We start from the raw sequence: 17,733 nt of genomic DNA on the forward strand, positions 1-17,733 counted from the left end.
TAGTACATAGTTATGAATATTTAACCTGTAATATGGAGAGGGAATGGAAAATTTGAAGCAATCACACCATTCTTAAAGAACTGGCATCTTCAGAGTAGGGATGAAAACTGGATTACAGGCTGCATACAAAGAACTTACGATGATATCATAGAACTTGCCTTTCACTTAAAAGACTTGAGACGAAAGTTAATTTTTTTATTTTAAATTATACGTTTTTAAATACCTATTTTGATTTAAGACTGGTTCTATGGTTAGCCCTCTCTCCTAATACCAAACATTTAACTATAATGGAGGAGGGACATGCAATTTCATTTAGCAGGCTGAGAGAAAGAGAAATAATGTATGTTGTCTCAAGAAGTAGCAGTTTTGAACACATAACCTTGAGTTAGTAGGCTAGCATTTTAGACACTATCACCAAGTTACACATAATATAAATAAATGTCTTTTAGAGCAAAGCAAAAATAAACAAAAAAATACTGGATTTGGAACATTTTCATACAACAAAAAATATACAGAAAACTATAATGTAGTGCTAATTATTTTTATATCTAAATTATTAAATTACATTTTTTGTGATTTAGTTTTGTTTTATAAGATTATGTATTTTCGATTAGACCAGTTAAGATAGGTAACAGAAGCAACAAAGTGTTATTAAAGATGGATAGCAATTGGTTCAACAGTATATATTAGAATTTAGAAAATATAAAATGGACATCAAAATTAAATACTAAAATATCTATAGAATCAGAACAGATACTATGTTGTTAAGACTGATGTAAAACAAAGTTAAGTTTACCAATCTACATTAAATTTGTAATAATAATGATGGTAATTGTTGTAATAATAATGATATTAACAGTTTCAACATACAAAATTTTGACAATAGCTGTCAAGTAACTAATTTTTATGGTAACAGACATAACTGTTATGGTAACAGTTAAAATCTGATGCATTCTGAAAGGTCAGGTTGGCCATATAGTAGACACCACTGCTCTTTCTTTATGGTTAAAATGTTACATAAGTCACAATGAAGAAGCTGAATAGAACTTTAGAATATAAGTCTTTAAAGAAACATTTTCTTATGATTCCAGCTCAACACTTTTCCCTTGCTTGTGCTTTTTGACTCCTTTCACTTTTGGCAGTTCTACAAACATATACTACAGTCTTCAGTGAAAGGCAGAAGAAATCAGGATTCAAGTTAAAACTGAATACACCAGAGGAGACATTTACACCAAACTGCTAATTGAGAACACCAATGTGACTTCTATCACAACTTTATTAATTTCAAAAGAAGCCTTTGGCTATATTTGCAATGTGAGATTTCAACTTTGATAATAACTTCATCCAAGAAACTCTCAAACAGTACAAGTTGCCTGAATAACAACATTGCAGTTAGCTTCAGGAGAACAACTGGAGTTCATAAAGACTGTAATTTCTCTCAAGTACTTTTCAGCATCTGGAAAATCTTTCGTCCAAGGATAATATGGAGCCTTACATCTCCATTTCCATCAGAGGGTGGCCTCATAAAAATGCATTTTGTTGATGATGTCAACTGAATGGGAAGCAGCAAAACAGAACTCAAGACTGGAAAACGCAGCAGGAATATGTGGAATGGGGATCGATTCAGAAAGGACAAGATGCCTATCAACAGCCACAGCCAGAATACTGTAACTGACAAATACTGAATGGATAAAATCTTCTTGGAGTGGTCAATCTTAAATGCTTTACATCTACTTTAAGCAAGCATAGCAGCTCAATAAAGAAGATAAATGCAAGATTTAACTTGTCTAAACAGATTATATGTAATAGCTTTCCCATTCCACAAAGCACAAGCTATGTACTCATTGGCTTTAATCTTTCTGTATGGGTAGGAAAGTTGAACACTTGCAGTTAATGCAAAACAAAGGATCCAGGTGTTCCAGCACAAGTGCTTCAGGAGGCTGCCAAGCAGATTGTAGACAGAATTTCTGCAGTCTTATCAGACAAAAAGTCAGCAAATAGGTTAACAAGCAGGAACACACCTTGTTATAGTGTCACAACTTCCCATCCAAAATCATTCTCCAGAGCAAAAATGCAGAAGGGCAGGCAAATTCTCAGTGGCAAATGATGAGTACTGGATCATCTGGAGTAGCACCCCAACAACAAACTGTGCCGGTAACAATAAGCTAATGATGGCAAATAGAACACAAATTATAGATAATATAGGCATCCAAAACATATCTGCATAACTGATGAAGATTAATGCTTTAGTTACAAAACTGAACTTAGTCTTAGAAGTAACCAGCAATAAAACTAATGACTCTATTCTATTTAACATATTACCACACATATGAAAGAGAACAATTTCTTTTTTTATATTATGAATGTCTATTAACGTTTTTGTTACAAATCTACCAATAGATACCTGAAAAAATTTGGGTAACTGTTACTCATAACTGCCCAAAGTGACCCTATTCGTATTTTAATGTGAATTTGAGTGCAAATCTTGTTAAAATATTCATGAAAACATATGATTGTACTATGTAAACAGTTAAGTTACACTGGCCAACATTTTACATGATATCTGAATGCTGCAAATTCTTAAAGATTTTTTCCCTCCACTTCCATTTTCAGAAATGTTTCACTATGGATGAAAACTGGATACCAGTTTTATTTTGTCAAGCAGTGAGTTTGAATTTGAGGTATTTTTGAAAGAAGACATAGAAAAATCTAAGAAAATATACGGCAAACATAAAAAGCATGTGTATGATTCTGAGTTGGATATTTCTATTTCCAAAAGCAAAACAATTCTAACAACAGTTTCAATAGTGATAAAAAGAAGTGAATTTGCATCTGAATATAGTAAGAATTTTATTTTAAAAATTGTTTCCTTAGCTATTTTTAGGAAGAAATTAGATCTAGCCATTGTCTTTCCAAGAAAATGAAACCCGTAGAATATTTTTTTCACTTTTTCCTTTGAAGCAGTTACTGCAGAAACAAATCATTATGCAGGACATAGACACAGAGGAAAAAGAAAATTTGAGGTTTCCCCCATACTTGGAAGAAAGTCAAAAATCCGAGTATCTTCAGAAATATTAATTTCCAATTTTCTTTTTTCAAATTTTCCTCATTTTTATTTATTATTTCCCTGTAAATTAAGATATGACAAGTTTGGATTAATTTGTATTGTGAACCATTATTATAGGTGTTTCAGTGTATTAATGCATGTGTGTGAGTTTATTTCATTTAGTTGATGGCATGTATTTCATTTCCTAATTTTCTTCAAAAACAAATTCCAGGATTTTGTTCTGCTTCACCAATATAGTAGAGCTGTCTTATGAGCATTAAGTTCAACTGATAGATAATCCAGTAATTTTCACAAGTCTTCTATATTGAAATTTTGTTGTATGCTCATTGGATATTAGCGAATAACTCGTTTTTTATGTTGAGGTTTACACAAAATTTAAATAATTTTATATTTTGTAGTATTCATCTGTAATTAGATTTGCTTAAGTACCTTTTGTTAAATGGTGTTCGAAAAATCACAGTGATATGTTGATTAATGAAAAAAAGTTGTTTTGTGATACCAGTCTAAATTCATGATTATTTTAGAATTTAATTTAAGCACTTTTTTTTTGGTTAGCAAATAGTAACGAAAAGATTAAAGATGTATTGCACACAAAGAAGTGTACATATTAAAACTCAAATAGCATTTTAAAAAAACTAAAATTTTATAAACATGACAACTTAATATACTTTAAATGCGAAGATACAAAAATTTAAAAAATTAGAAATTGTACTTTTATGATTTTAACCTCATCAAATTCTAATAGTTCAAATACTCAATTTGAACACAACAAAACTGACATATCTATCATGTATGTAAAAATAATAATTATTGTTATAATGCTAAGTAAATAGGCTAACAGAACATATCTAACAAAAAGAAATTGCTAGGAAATATAAAGAAATACATTTTGCTTGTATGGATTGTGAGGTATAGTTGACAGATTTTGAGTTTAGAGTTACTAGGTTTGATCAGACAAGGAAAAAGGAAGCAACTTTATTTCACAACATGCTTATGATCATTATATACCATCAGAATATAAGAGTTTTCAAAATATCCAAGTTTCACTGATCCAAAAAAGAATTGCTACAGACCATTATTTATGATTGTATCTGTTTTGAGGTCATATATATATATGAGTTACAGAAAGGAGTAGATAAGCTCTGGGCTACATGTTTCATAGCGAGCAGAACCTCAGAAGTGTAGATATCAAAGTGAGGTGTATACCACAAGCTATTCTTCAGGCCAAGAATCTTCCATGCATTTAACATGTACCTCCTTGCAACAATGTAAACTTTCATTTAATCGAGATATCCTTGGCCTGAAGAGTAGTCTGTGGTATACACCTTGCTTGGATATTTACCACTTCTGAGGTTCCGCTCGCTATGAAATATATGCAGCGGCAAGCTGGCAGAATCATTAGCACACTGAGTGAAATGTTTAGTGGTATTTCATCTGCCGTTATGCTCTGAGTTCAAATTCCGTTGAGGTCGACTTCACCTTTCATGGTTGATTAAAAAGTACCAGTTAAGCACTGGGGTCGATGTAATCAACTTAATCCCTTTGTTTGTCCCCTCTATATTTAGCCCCCTGTGGGCAATGAAGAAATAAATATATGTAGCCCAGATCTTATCTACTACATTCCGTAACTCTTGTATTCTTATTTGCACACCCAGCAACCCTGGCCGCCTGCTGTGGAATATAAAAATCAGCTTATTGTACTCCGATATAAAAAAAAATCCACATCTTTCCATCTCAATAAACCACTATTGTCCTTGCAAGTTGTTTTTTATATTTACTACAGATTACTTAAAGTTAACTTTGTTCTTACAACACAATAGCTGGATCTTACATTTATATATATATATATATATATATATATATATATATAATAATAATAATAATAATATATACTGTTGTATACTTCAGACAACATATAAACACAACCAGAAATATGGATTTAATATTTTTCTACTATAACTAAATTCTCATGGATACAATGTTTCTTCAATTTTCACACCATAAAATATATCATAAAATATCAACAGTTCATGGAAAAAAAATGTAAAGGAACACTGACATTAACATGGGTAGCCTGTCAAGATTGTCAAAAGACAAGAATTTGGAAGATAGACAACAAGAACATACCTAACTGAAAACTTGTTTTATCCTGTATGATTCATTCACACACACACACATCATTAGTAACTTTCATTATTCACCATTTTTATTCCCTCCTAGCTGCTTAGTTTAGTTTTCATTAACCTTTTATTGAATACATTTAGACCATGTTTACATAAACATGAAATAGTAGAAAAACAGCAAGATAGACAAACAAAAACCTCCATAAAACCTATTTATGTTACTAAAGCGATTAACATAAACCAAATTTACTATAATCACCAAATACAGCTTCTCATATATATATATATATATATATATATATATATATATATATGAGTCTGTGAAGGCCATAAAAGATCACGCGGATCAAAATACCTTGGAATATATAACAGCATTTGAACATTTAAAAAAATCAATTTAAATATTTTAAAACAAAAAAATATTCTGCTAGGAATGAATATGAAATTGCTTGTTATATTTCAACATGCTGTGGTACAAAATGATCATACAAAATAAGCTGAACTAAAGTTAACATTTAAAATAACAAATGTAAATTTGAGACAAATAAGGGCTTGACATTATTGTGAATTTAAAATACTATCCGTGTCTAGAATTTAGAATATAAATAAGCAATTCAATAGGTTCTGTTTAATCAAAGTGTAATATTGCAAAACGAAATTACCATGAACTTTCAAGAATGTGTATAATGAATTTTGATGTTTTGTATATTTTGTTTGAACTGGGAGGAACCTGTTCTTTGGATTTTCAGTGTAAACGCTGACCTCATCACAGAACCAAAGCTTCCACTCACTAATTCAGACAGCATGGTACTTCAGTACCATTTAAAACTACATGCAGACTGATTTCCTACTCATCCAATCCTGTACAATGTTCACAAAGCAACTACAATATTGAATTTCTTTAAAATGATTTTTAATTTACAAAAAGATATCTGGAAATATGTACAGTCCGGAAAGGATACTCATCATTGCTACCACATTTTATATGAAGCTATAAACTAAAACATATTTCTGATACTAATCAGTTTAATAATTTAAGTGTCCAGAACATGACTAGCTTACAGAACATAAATTGAGGAGATTCTAAAAATGCGTATATTTTCTGAGCAAGCACTTTATTTACAGATGGGTATTGTATCTAATACTAACTAAACATGTACAAGTAAAATACTACAGTCATTTAGGCAACACAGATTGAAGTATGTCACTAAATGTGCATACAGAATAATGCACAGTTTGAAATCTTGTTTGCAGTCAATAACTACTATGCATCACTGTGGTAGAAAAAGAAAGCAAGAAACAAAATTATATATATATATATTAAATAATACAAATTGTTTATGATGAGTTTATGACAAAAGAAAACAAGCATTTGAATATAAAAAAAGTAAATACTAATATGGAAAAGAAAATCAAATAAAATAAACCCTTGGCCATCAAAACTATGTGGTAATCATCTATGAAATATGGTAAACATATATATAATAAGGATAAAATATATTTTGTCTTTGTTTTCCTTATTTCAATTCCTTATCAACAATCATTTGCTTCTTTTTTTTAATTCCTTCAAACAGATTATAAAAAAAAAAAATTACAAAAATATTGTGAGAGATTTAACAAGATAAACTACATACAGTCATTTGGAAAAGGAGTTAAAAATATTATCTAAATAAAAAATATAAAATCTGTACAAGATAACTTCTTAAAGAATTCCTTGTACAAATTCTTCCAAGATAAAGGAAGGACTATAATGGATACAATTTTTATTGTAAATTTTACAAACATTTTTTTCTAATTTTCAATTTAAAAACAAAACTAACTTAACCCTTTAGCATTCAAACTGGCCATATCTGGCCCAAATATTCTATCTTTTTTTGTTCAAACTGGCCAGGTCCAAGCTCTTACATCTACCATACATTGTCATTCTAAAAATAAACAATCATACCATTGAAATCTCAAAACTATGAGATAATTCACAATTAATTCAAAGCAATGTGAATAAATAAGCATCACACTTGACAGAATAATCTGAATGCTAAAGGGTTTAAACAAAATAGTGCTATGTTTTCTATCTTTCATCAGCAAACTTTGTTTAAAACTACTTGGTTTGGACAATGTGCTAATAGAGGATGTCAGTTAAATGTTTCCAAAAATCATTGATAATTGTTATAAATACTGATAACAAAGATCAAGAGTTTTTGAGTTAAAAATTGCAAACAATACTGACAGACGGATAAAAATTTACATAAAATTAATAGAATTATAAATGTATTTTATACTTAAGAGGCAGATGAACTCAACAAAAATACAATTTGGACAATTTCTCCTTATCAATGTGTCTCAAAAATTTTCAACAGCTTTTCACAAATTTTTAAAATCTACACTTGAGAAAGTACATAAACAGAATCAAATAATTTCTCTTTAGAAAGATAGGTTTTAGAAAATTTCTACATAATATCTCACAAATGTATAATACAAATTTGAAGGGATATTTTGATAATATCAATAATTAAACATAGATGGGTATGTATTACTTATGGAAATAACAATAGTGATACCTATTGATAAAAAAAAACTTTAAAATGTCATCTGTATCAAAAATTCCAAAACTATTATACCCCGTTTTAAAACTGAGAGTAAACAATAAGCACAGCAGCTTTGGAGCTAATGTTTTATGCTTTAGCATAATTGATAACCCATGACAGAAAACGAGATGAAATCAAAATATTGCTGCATATTAAATCAATCATTTAACTTCATATTCATAAAATTCAAAATATTTGTTGCATACATTTTGAAAATCAACTTTTGTTTGTAAGCGAATTAGTTAATTTGTTAAACAAATGGATGGGTGGCAATTAGCAAAATGGAATGTCTAAAATAGGAAGTAAAAATTTATTTGTTATGCAACCTAAAAATGGGGAAAATGAAATAAATTTGTTTCATAGCTATTCTAGAGTTAATTCAATCTCTGCTTACCTTCACCTGCACTTGATATTTCAACATAGCTGACCTTAATATCAATGCCTACAAGGAAGAAAAAGAATCAATTTCAAAATTATAAAAATTAGTTTAAATTTAGAAGAAAAAATAAATAAAATATGAATGAAATCTGATTATGTAAATATTCATTCATTATTTTAAATGGCCCATTCAGTGAATAACTTTCATACAAAAAGCTTTATTCCTTCAAAGTCCATCAAAGTCTGGTAGTTTGACTATATTCTGTTTTTCATTCTGCTCAATCAGTAGAAAAGGCATAGGTAGAAACTCTATAATAAGTACCAGGTGTAAGCTATGGACACATAAGAGGTGCAGCAATATCAAAGGAAGGTTAACTGAGAAGATAGTTTTTGTGTGACAGATGCACAGGGGCAATAAACACCGAAGATGTATAGAAAACAGATTCCATCACATGCCAGGGGGAAAAACTATAAGTAGTTGATAGCTTCTGTTACCTAGGTGACCAAGTCAGTAGTGGGGGGGGGGTGCTCTGAGAGCGTAGCTGCTAGAATAAGAATAGCCTGGATAAAGTTCAGAGAGCTCCTACCTCTGCTGGTAACAAAGGGCTTCTCATTCAGAGTGAAAGGTAGACTGTATGATGCATGTGTGCAAACAGCCATGCTACACAGCAATGAAACATGGGCTGTGACTGCTGAGGACATGTGTAGGCTTGAAAGAAATGAAGATAAGAAGCATCAGACTGTGCTGGTATGGTCATGTGTTACATATGGATGAAGACAGTTGTGTGAAGTGTCACACTGTAACAGTGGGGGGGAACCTGTGTAAGAGGCAGACCCAGGAAGACATGGGAAGAGGTGGTGAAGCATGACCTTCGAACAATGGGCCTTACAGAGGTAATGACAAGCAACGGAGACCTTTGGAGATATGCTGTGCTTGAGAAGACCTGGCAAGCCAAATGAGATTGTAGCCATGGCTGATGCCAGTGTTGCATAACCGGCCCGCTAAAAAGTACCCTTCAGTCATTGGGTAATATGATGTGCTTGAGAAGACCTGTAGAGTCAAGTAAAATCGTAGTCATGGCCGATGCCAGTGCTGCCTGACTGACACATAAAAAGCACTATTCGAGCATGGCTGATATCAGTGCTGGTGGTATGTAAAATGCACCATTCAAGTGTGGTTGATGCCAGTGCTGCCTCACTGGCTCCTGTACCAGTGGCACATAAAAAGCATTATTTGAGCGTGGTCGATGCCGGTCCCACCTGACTGGTTCCGATGCTGGTGGTACATAAAAAGCACCCACTACACTCTCAGAGTGGTTGGTGTTAAAAAGGGCATCCAGCTGTAGAAACATTGCCAGATCTGACTGGATCCTGGTGCAGCCTCCTGGCTTGCCAGTCCTCAGTCAAACCATCCAACCCATGCCAGCATGGAAAGCGGACGTTAATCAATGATGATGATGATGATAGACATATCTATTAATTTAAGAAATATTCCTTGCATTTCAAAATATTTAAACCAGTCAAATGTACTATGGAAATTTAGCACTTAAGAAAGGAGAGGGAAAGCCAGAAATATTTTATTCAACTATTCTAAATAATACTTACTTTTGTTCGACGTTCATATTCCTGACCCATTGCTATAGATTTTTCAAAAGTTGAACTACGTTGGTCTATATCTTTAGCATACAATATCTAAAGAAATAAAAGAGTAAAATTAAAGCTGCAATACAAATTAAAGCACAAAAGAAATTCAAAACCTTCTTCTAAAAAGATATTAAAACAAATATAGATTTTGTTAAAGTAAAAATTTTTAAAATTTTATTACTGTTTATAGGGAGATGAATGCAGAACAGGAGTGAAATAGTTTTTCACAAAAATATGCATTTGTTCAATGATTGAGTAATTGCAATTAGACCCTTCTTCCTACTAAGCATTCAGTAGTTAAATAGGAATAGAACATGTTTGTTAATAAAGCAAGCAATATTACACACACTGCTAGAAAGTACAAACAAGACTTAAATAAAAATGGATATGATAAATTTGAATACTTATACATCTAAAAGTAACTGGCATTAATTAATATCAACTTCAAGCAGCTTACGTTATATACAATTTTCACCAGGTAGTGTGTTGACTTATTTATATATATAACTATATACTTCATAAAAACCAATGTATCATTAATCCTTTTGTTACCATATTTCTTTCAAAATACACTGCTATTGTTTTAATTAATTTTTAAAATAATGAAGAATTTAGTAAAATATTTTTGTCATTATTATATAAGTGTGGAACAGAAAGTATTGAAGGAAGATTTAAATTTAGATCAGGTTAGAACAAAAGTTTGCTTCATAGAAACAAAGGCAGTCTCAGGTGAGTTGGTAACAAATAGGTTTTGATGATTAAGAAATGTTTCATTCTCTAAAATCAGTTAAATGAATTATTCACTAACTAAAGTATAATATAAAAGTATGACTTCTATGGTTTAATATTTTTAAAAATATCTCTACATACCTATATTAATCCTCAATAAAAGTAACCTAATAACTTAGGTAGGCTTTTATTTTCTGTGAACATTATAAAACCTTTTAGAGGATTTGTATATACAAGACTTACAACCAAAAAGAAGCTCATTATTTTATATATTTCTGCAACATTTTTTTTTATTATTATTGTTTCCATTGGTAAAAATTTACATGAATATTTTCTCTTTAACAACTTTCCAACACTGGCAATTATAAGACATGTTAGTAATGGCCCTCAAACTAAGCTAAAATATTAACCAAACTACTGTCATTGCTCAAACAGAGTCAACTGATGCTGAGTGGAGCAGAAAACAGATTTTGCAAACTTAACCACTAAAATTTTTTTTAATATGACTTGCATTGAAACAATTATTTGAGATTAACAGGAAATTTTTAATAAAAGATTAGCTTACAAATTTAGCATTGTATTTCAATGTAAAGTGCTAAATGATATATATAAATAATAAGTACAAGATAGAATTTAAAAAATCTTAAGTGAAGCACCCTCTCCGAACATTTTGCCATGTCAGAATAGGTAAGACAATTTCCAAACATTGCAACAAATAATATTGATGATTAATGGGTATTTGTTTTTACAGCTAAATGCTCTTTTCTTTACTAATTTTTCAAACATGATGTCAATACAATATTTGTAGCAATTAAAGTAATTTGAGAAAAACTATGCTAACATACTCTGGATGATTGTAGCATAATCACTACATACAATATATGTTACTTAAGAGTTTATTTTAAAAGAGTCATAATTTAGCTTATAAAAATGATTTGGAGAAAGCTGAATGTTTCTGAAAAGAAAACACCACAATATGAAGAATATAAATATCATAATACCTTGTTGTGGGAGTCTATTCTAGCATTAATTTGCCCATCCAATATGAGCTGCATTAATTCATCTTCCAGATCTTTGACATTTGTATTAAAAGCATCTGCCATTTTATGCATTTCAGCAGATAAATAAGGACTAAAATACTGAAAAAGAAAATAATTATGGTCTTTACAAAACCTAAACTTCAAAATTTTAAGAAAGCAAATCTGAGAAGTGATGTCCATGTGTTTTTAAAAGTACTGACTTAATTTTTATATGCATAGTCTTCTTTTAATGGTGATATATATATATATATATATATACGCACATACATTTTCTATATATAAAGGGTCCTACCTAAACACTAGATCACATCCTCACAAAAAAAAAAAAAATTATTCTATTTGTGAACAGTTTGTGCATAAAAGATATGCTGGGAGAATAGAAACAAGGCTAGTATCAGTTTTGAACTTAGAATCTGGACACACCAAATTTGATCTCATAAATCATCTTGATCTAGCTCTTTGTGACAAGTACATCACCTTCATAACAATGATAATATAAACAATGGAGATAATTCCTTTTATAAGTTTCAAAGTATTAGAAAGAAGTAAGAAATTGTAATTGCCATACTTGTTAGTTTTAACAACATGAATTATAAATGAGACTGGATAACAAGATCATCTCATCAGGAATTTACCTCAGGTTTATATGAGACACAGCAATGAGAATAATTTATATTAAGAAAAGCAGATAACAACAAAGAATCTTTGGTAAACAATCTTCATATTTTTTAAAGCATACAACACACCCACCACACCCCCACCATTTTTAATGCTTACTTTTCCATGCTTGCATGGGTCAGATGTGAATATGCTGAGGAAGAGTTTTCTAAGGCTAGATACTCTCCTTGTGGCCAACTCCCACTTGTTTTCATGTGAAGTACACAGTATCAAACAACAAACAGCCTGGACATGTTTTATGCAGAGAACTGGAAACAAACAATACTATTTGACGAGTTTTTTGTTTGCACAACATGTCAAGAAGCCTGAATATCCTTTTGCAGTGAACTGCAAGCAACACTGTCAAGAAGCGATTGCTTGCAAACCAGTGAACATGAGGGAAATACAAATTCACACACACACAAACATACAGGCTTCTTCAATTTCCATCTAATCAAATCTAGATAATGTTTTAGTCAGCCTAGGGTTATAGCAGAAAACTCTTGACGAAGGTGTCATGCAGTGAGCCCAAAACCACATGGCTGGAAAGCAAACTTTTCAACCATACAGGTATATCTGTGCAAAAATAGTAAATGGATTATACTTTTTTTAAATAAAAAAGTGCACAATAAACACAATGTTCGAATATAATATGTAGATAACTTTTGCAGTAAAGGGCAACTAACAGCAGTAAGATAATTTGGTTGTGTAAAGTTGTTTGAGAATATTTCAACAGTATCTTATAAAGAAAAGTCAAGTACTTAGCTACCAGTTGGAACTAAATTTGTTTCCATTAGCCTTTGTATAACTTTTTAATATCTAGGCAACAAAAATATCTAAGTATGAACTTTTGTAATAGATAAAATAAGTAGTAAGTATAAGAGGTAAAGAAAATCTATAGGCATACTTCAAGCATTATGAATTCTGACAAAACACTTAAAAGCTATGTAAAACTATGAATGTTTATTGATGTGTAAATGTTATTCTATGCAAATAAAGTTATATGTTACAGCTAATTTCATTCAATTTAGTTTATGTGATCATAAACAATTTCTTTGATGTGAGGAGTCTCCTAATTTGATGATCTGAACAAACCAATGTTTCAAATACAATAACACTGTTAAAGATTAGACACTCATACACACCTCTAAAATTTAATATAAACATTCAGAGTAGCTACACACTAATTGAGCTTATTTCATACAGTTAATCTTCCACATTAACAACCTCTGTATCCTAGATTTTTTCCAACAGTTAACCAAGAATTAAAATTAAAAAATATTATTTATTCTCAGAAAAATACACACCCAGGATTTAACTGGTACAGAAAGATAACTTTTTAATTTTACTAACCAAGCTGACCTATTTAACAGTGAAGGAGGACGGTCCAAAAGCATTGTAGCATGAGTGAAAACAAGGTAATGACAGTTCAGACAGTTCATATCTCTGCTGGCAACAAAGGGTTTCTTTCTCAGAGTAAAGGGTAAACTGCATAATGTTTCTGTATGATGTGCAATGATTACAAGGTAGCAACATGTGCACTTTTACGGAGGAGAATTTGTAAATGCTAGTGAAAAGTGGAATATGCTAAACTGGAAATATAATGCTAGTGCATATGAACAACGAAATGCAAATTAACTAAAAGAAAACCTGGATGTTAGAGAAATCGAACACAATGGGCAAGACAGAGGAATTCTGCTGATGCACATGGAGGATGTCAGTTGTATCAAGTGTTGAGTGCTCCAAGAGGTTGAACCCATGAATGAAACAGACCTAGAAGACATGTGATGAAGCAATACACACTAATCTCAAGAAACTGAACTTCACAAAGGACTACAAAGAGTGGCTACATTTGATGCTGGAGAAGACCTGCTTATGCACACAAGAACAGCAAAACACAGTAAAATGATGGTAATGAAGGTCAGAATATACATCTACATTTGAGTTACGTACCCATTACATTCCAGTTAAGTCTTCATTTACAGTGCTGACATCTTCATTATCATTTCTCCTATCATTACTATGCCACATGTATGGATGAAGAGCGACATTGGATTTGTTCATATTCAACCCACACTACCATCATCTATGATTTTTCTACTTTTCTCCTGTGAAGCCATCTATGTAACAATGGCACTGACTGTCTGTGTTCAATCTCCACCTTCCATTACTATCCTTTATTGTGAACCATCTCTCTCTCATTCTCTCCATTACTTGTTCACTACTTTATCATTCACTATTGACAGCCATCACTCTCTCTTACTATTACCCATATTTACTGGAGCTCATTACTCTCTCTTCTATCATTCATTGTTGACATCCATCATTCTCTTTACGCCATCAATCACACTTGCATTACACCCTCTTTCATCAGCCTGCTTCCCTCCTATCACACATAATCTTCCCCTATCATGCTGCTCATAATGTTTTTCAATTCAACCCCTTCACCAGCAACCAACATGTAGCTGCCCATTACTCTCCCTTCCATTACTACCAACTCTTCATCCTCTCATCTACCTCATTCCCACATATCATTTGTGTAACAAAAGATGGCATCAGATCTGTTTCTATTCAATCTCCATCTATCATCATTCGTCTTCATTATTATTACTAACCATCAGTCTCTTTTGCATGCTCTCATTATCCACTTCCTTGTTACTCATTATGGTCATCAACATAATTTCTCTTCTATTCATCCTTTTGGTCATGTTGCTTTGAATGAAGAGACTATGTGAAACTCTTTGCACACACCATAGAAAAGGCAATCTTACTACTAGAGCTGGTGCCACAACAAAATGTACCAATACACTCTGTAAAGTGGTTGGTGTTAGGAAAAGCATGCAGCCATAGAAACCATACCAAAAATTAAACATAAGCAAGATGTTCCTGACTCGTTTAAAAAAAGAGAATCTTCAAATGAGAACAGGCTCAGACCATGACAATTAATTCAACCAATTGCCAATATGGAAAGTATAACGTGGTGGTGGAACAATATTGTAGACAGGGCTATTAGAGAAAAGAGACAGGCTTGGAAGGTCTGGAAAAATGGGGGTAGCAGGGAATTGTATCAGACTGCCAAAAGAGAAGCTAGGAGACAGGTTTATTTAGCCAGAGGGGAAGCAGATAAGAAAAAATTTGCCAATGTTCTGCGCCGTGAGGACCAAAGACTGGAGGTGTTTCGTGTTGCAAGACAGTGTGTGAGAGAGAATCGTGATGTGGTAGGAGAGAAGTGTGTTCGCATGGAAGATGGTTCACTTACGCTAAATGAGGATGCAAAGAGAGAGGTTTGGAGATGCCACTATGAAAGGTTGCTGAATGAAGAAAATGAATGGGATAAAGAGAGTCTGCCGAATGTTGACCCAACAGAGGGACCAGCTATCCGAGTTGATAGTTCCGTGGTAGCTAAGGCAATTAGAAGCATGAAGACAGGGAAAGCCCCAGGCCCATCAGGAATCACTGCAGAGATGCTCAAAATGTCTGGTAGTGTCGGCTACAGCCTAGTCACCCGTATAGTTAATCAGGTGATACACAAAGGGGTCATACCCAATGACTGGTGTAGCAGCATAATAGTCAACTGCTACAAAGGTAAAGGTGATGCCCTAGATACAAATAACTACAGAGGTATCAAGCTGTTGGACCAGGTGATGAAGGTTACGGAGAGGGTCATAGCCCAACTAATTAGAGAGAGAGTTAGTTTAGATGAGATGCAGTTTGGGTTTGTGCCAGGGAAAAGTACTACTGATGCTATATTCCTGGTAAGGCAGCTGCAGGAGAAATACCTAGCCAAAGATAAGCCCCTGTACCTGGCTTTTGTTGACATGGAGAAAGCCTTCGACAGGGTCCCCCGATCCCTTATCTGGTGGGCAATGAGGAAACTAGGGATAGATGAATGGTTAGTGAGAGCTGTGCGGGCCATGTATAGGGACACCGCTAGTAGGGTGAGGGTTGGAAATGAGTACAGTGAAGAATTCCGGGTAGAGGTAGGGGTCCACCAAGGCTCAGTACTCAGCCCCCTCCTATTTATCATAGTCCTCCAGGCAATAACGGAGGAATTCAAGACAGGATGCCCTTGGGAGCTCCTCTATGCTGATGACCTTGCTCTAATTGCTGAGTCGCTATCAGAACTGGAGGAGAAGTTTCAGGTGTGGAAACAAGGATTAGAATCGAAGGGCCTCAGAGTCAATCTAGCTAAAACCAAAGTCGTAATCAGTAGGAAGGTAGACAAATCACAAACACCTTCAGGTAGATGGCCCTGCTCGATCTGTAGAAAAGGTGTAGGTAGAAACTCTATAAGATGCACCAAGTGTAAGCTATGGACACATAAGAGATGCAGCAATGTCAAAGGAAGGCTAACTAGGAAGATGGTTTTTGTATGTGGCAGATGCTCAGGAACAATAAACACTGAAAATGCTCTGAGACCAACTTCCGTCACTTTCCAGGGAGAAAAACTAGAAATAGTTGATAGTTTCCGTTACCTAGGTGACCAAGTCAGCAGCGGGGGCGGGTGTGCTGAAAGTGTAACTGCTAGAGTAAGAATAGCTTGGGCAAAGTTCAGAGAGCTCTTACCTCTGCTGGTGACAAAAGGCCTCTCGCACAGAGTGAAAGGCAGACTGTATGATGCGTGTGTACGAACAGCCATGCTACATGGCAGTGAAACATGGGCCGTGACTGCTGAGGATATGCGTAAGCTCGCTAGAAATGAAGCCAGTATGCTCCGATGGATGTGTAATGCCGGTACTCACACTCGGCAGAGTGTAAGTACCTTGAGAGAAAAGCTGGACCTAAGAAGCATCAGTTGTGGTGTGCAAGAGAGACGTTTGCGCTGGTATGGTCATGTGGCGAGAATGGATGAAGATAGTTGTGTGAAAAAGTGCCACACCCTAGCGGTTGAGGGAACCTGTGGAAGAGGCAGACCCAGGAAAACCTGGGACGAGGTGGTGAAGCACGACCTTCGAACTTTAGGTCTCACTGAGGAAATGACTAGAGACCGAGACCTCTGGAAGTGTGCTGTGCGCTAGAAGACCCGGCAGGACAAGTGAGACCATAACCCGTGGCCTTCTACATGGGATGGAGCCAGCCTACGTATGCATACCTTCCCTTCTTGGGACACAAAACTCTACTTGTGAAGACGTGTTGAGGCAAGTGAGGATCAGAATCGAAATCAATCAATGGAAATTGCGGATGTGCTACCAGTGCCGGTGGCATGTCGAAACTCTGCTTGTGAAGACCTCGTTGAGGCAAGTGAGGATCAGAATCGAAATCGATCAATGGAAATCGATCAATGGAAATTGCAGATGTGTTACCAGTGCCGGTGGCATGTAAGAGAACTTTCCGTTTTGCGGCCGTTGCCAGCACCGCCCCGTTTCGTGTCCGTTGCCAGCCTTGCCTGGCCCTCGTGCCGGTGGCACATAAAAAGCACCATCCGTTCGTGGCCGTTTGCCAGCTCTGTCTGGCACCAGTGCGGGTGGCACGTAAAAAGCACCCACTACACTCACGGAGTGGTTGGCGTT

The 17,733-nt window shown here is 33.9% G+C and overlaps 1 protein-coding gene across 5 annotated transcripts in view; it reads right to left on the reverse strand.

Moving 5' to 3' along the window:
• Positions 1-17,733, reverse strand: part of LOC115210446 (COP9 signalosome complex subunit 1) — a 138,498-nt gene that overhangs the window by 59,967 nt on the left and 60,798 nt on the right. For all 5 annotated transcript variants that reach the window (XM_036501880.1, XM_029779057.2, XM_029779051.2 and 2 more), the window contains exons 11-13: positions 11,528-11,665; positions 9,759-9,845; positions 8,170-8,217 (exon numbers count right to left, since the gene is read on the reverse strand). In XM_036501880.1, coding sequence (XP_036357773.1) covers positions 8,170-8,217; positions 9,759-9,845; positions 11,528-11,665 — 273 coding nt within the window. The remainder of the gene's footprint in view (positions 1-8,169; positions 8,218-9,758; positions 9,846-11,527; positions 11,666-17,733) is intronic.

Source organism: Octopus sinensis, linkage group LG1 (genome assembly GCF_006345805.1).
Source record: "Octopus sinensis linkage group LG1, ASM634580v1, whole genome shotgun sequence".
Lineage (NCBI taxonomy): Eukaryota > Metazoa > Mollusca > Cephalopoda > Octopoda > Octopodidae > Octopus > Octopus sinensis.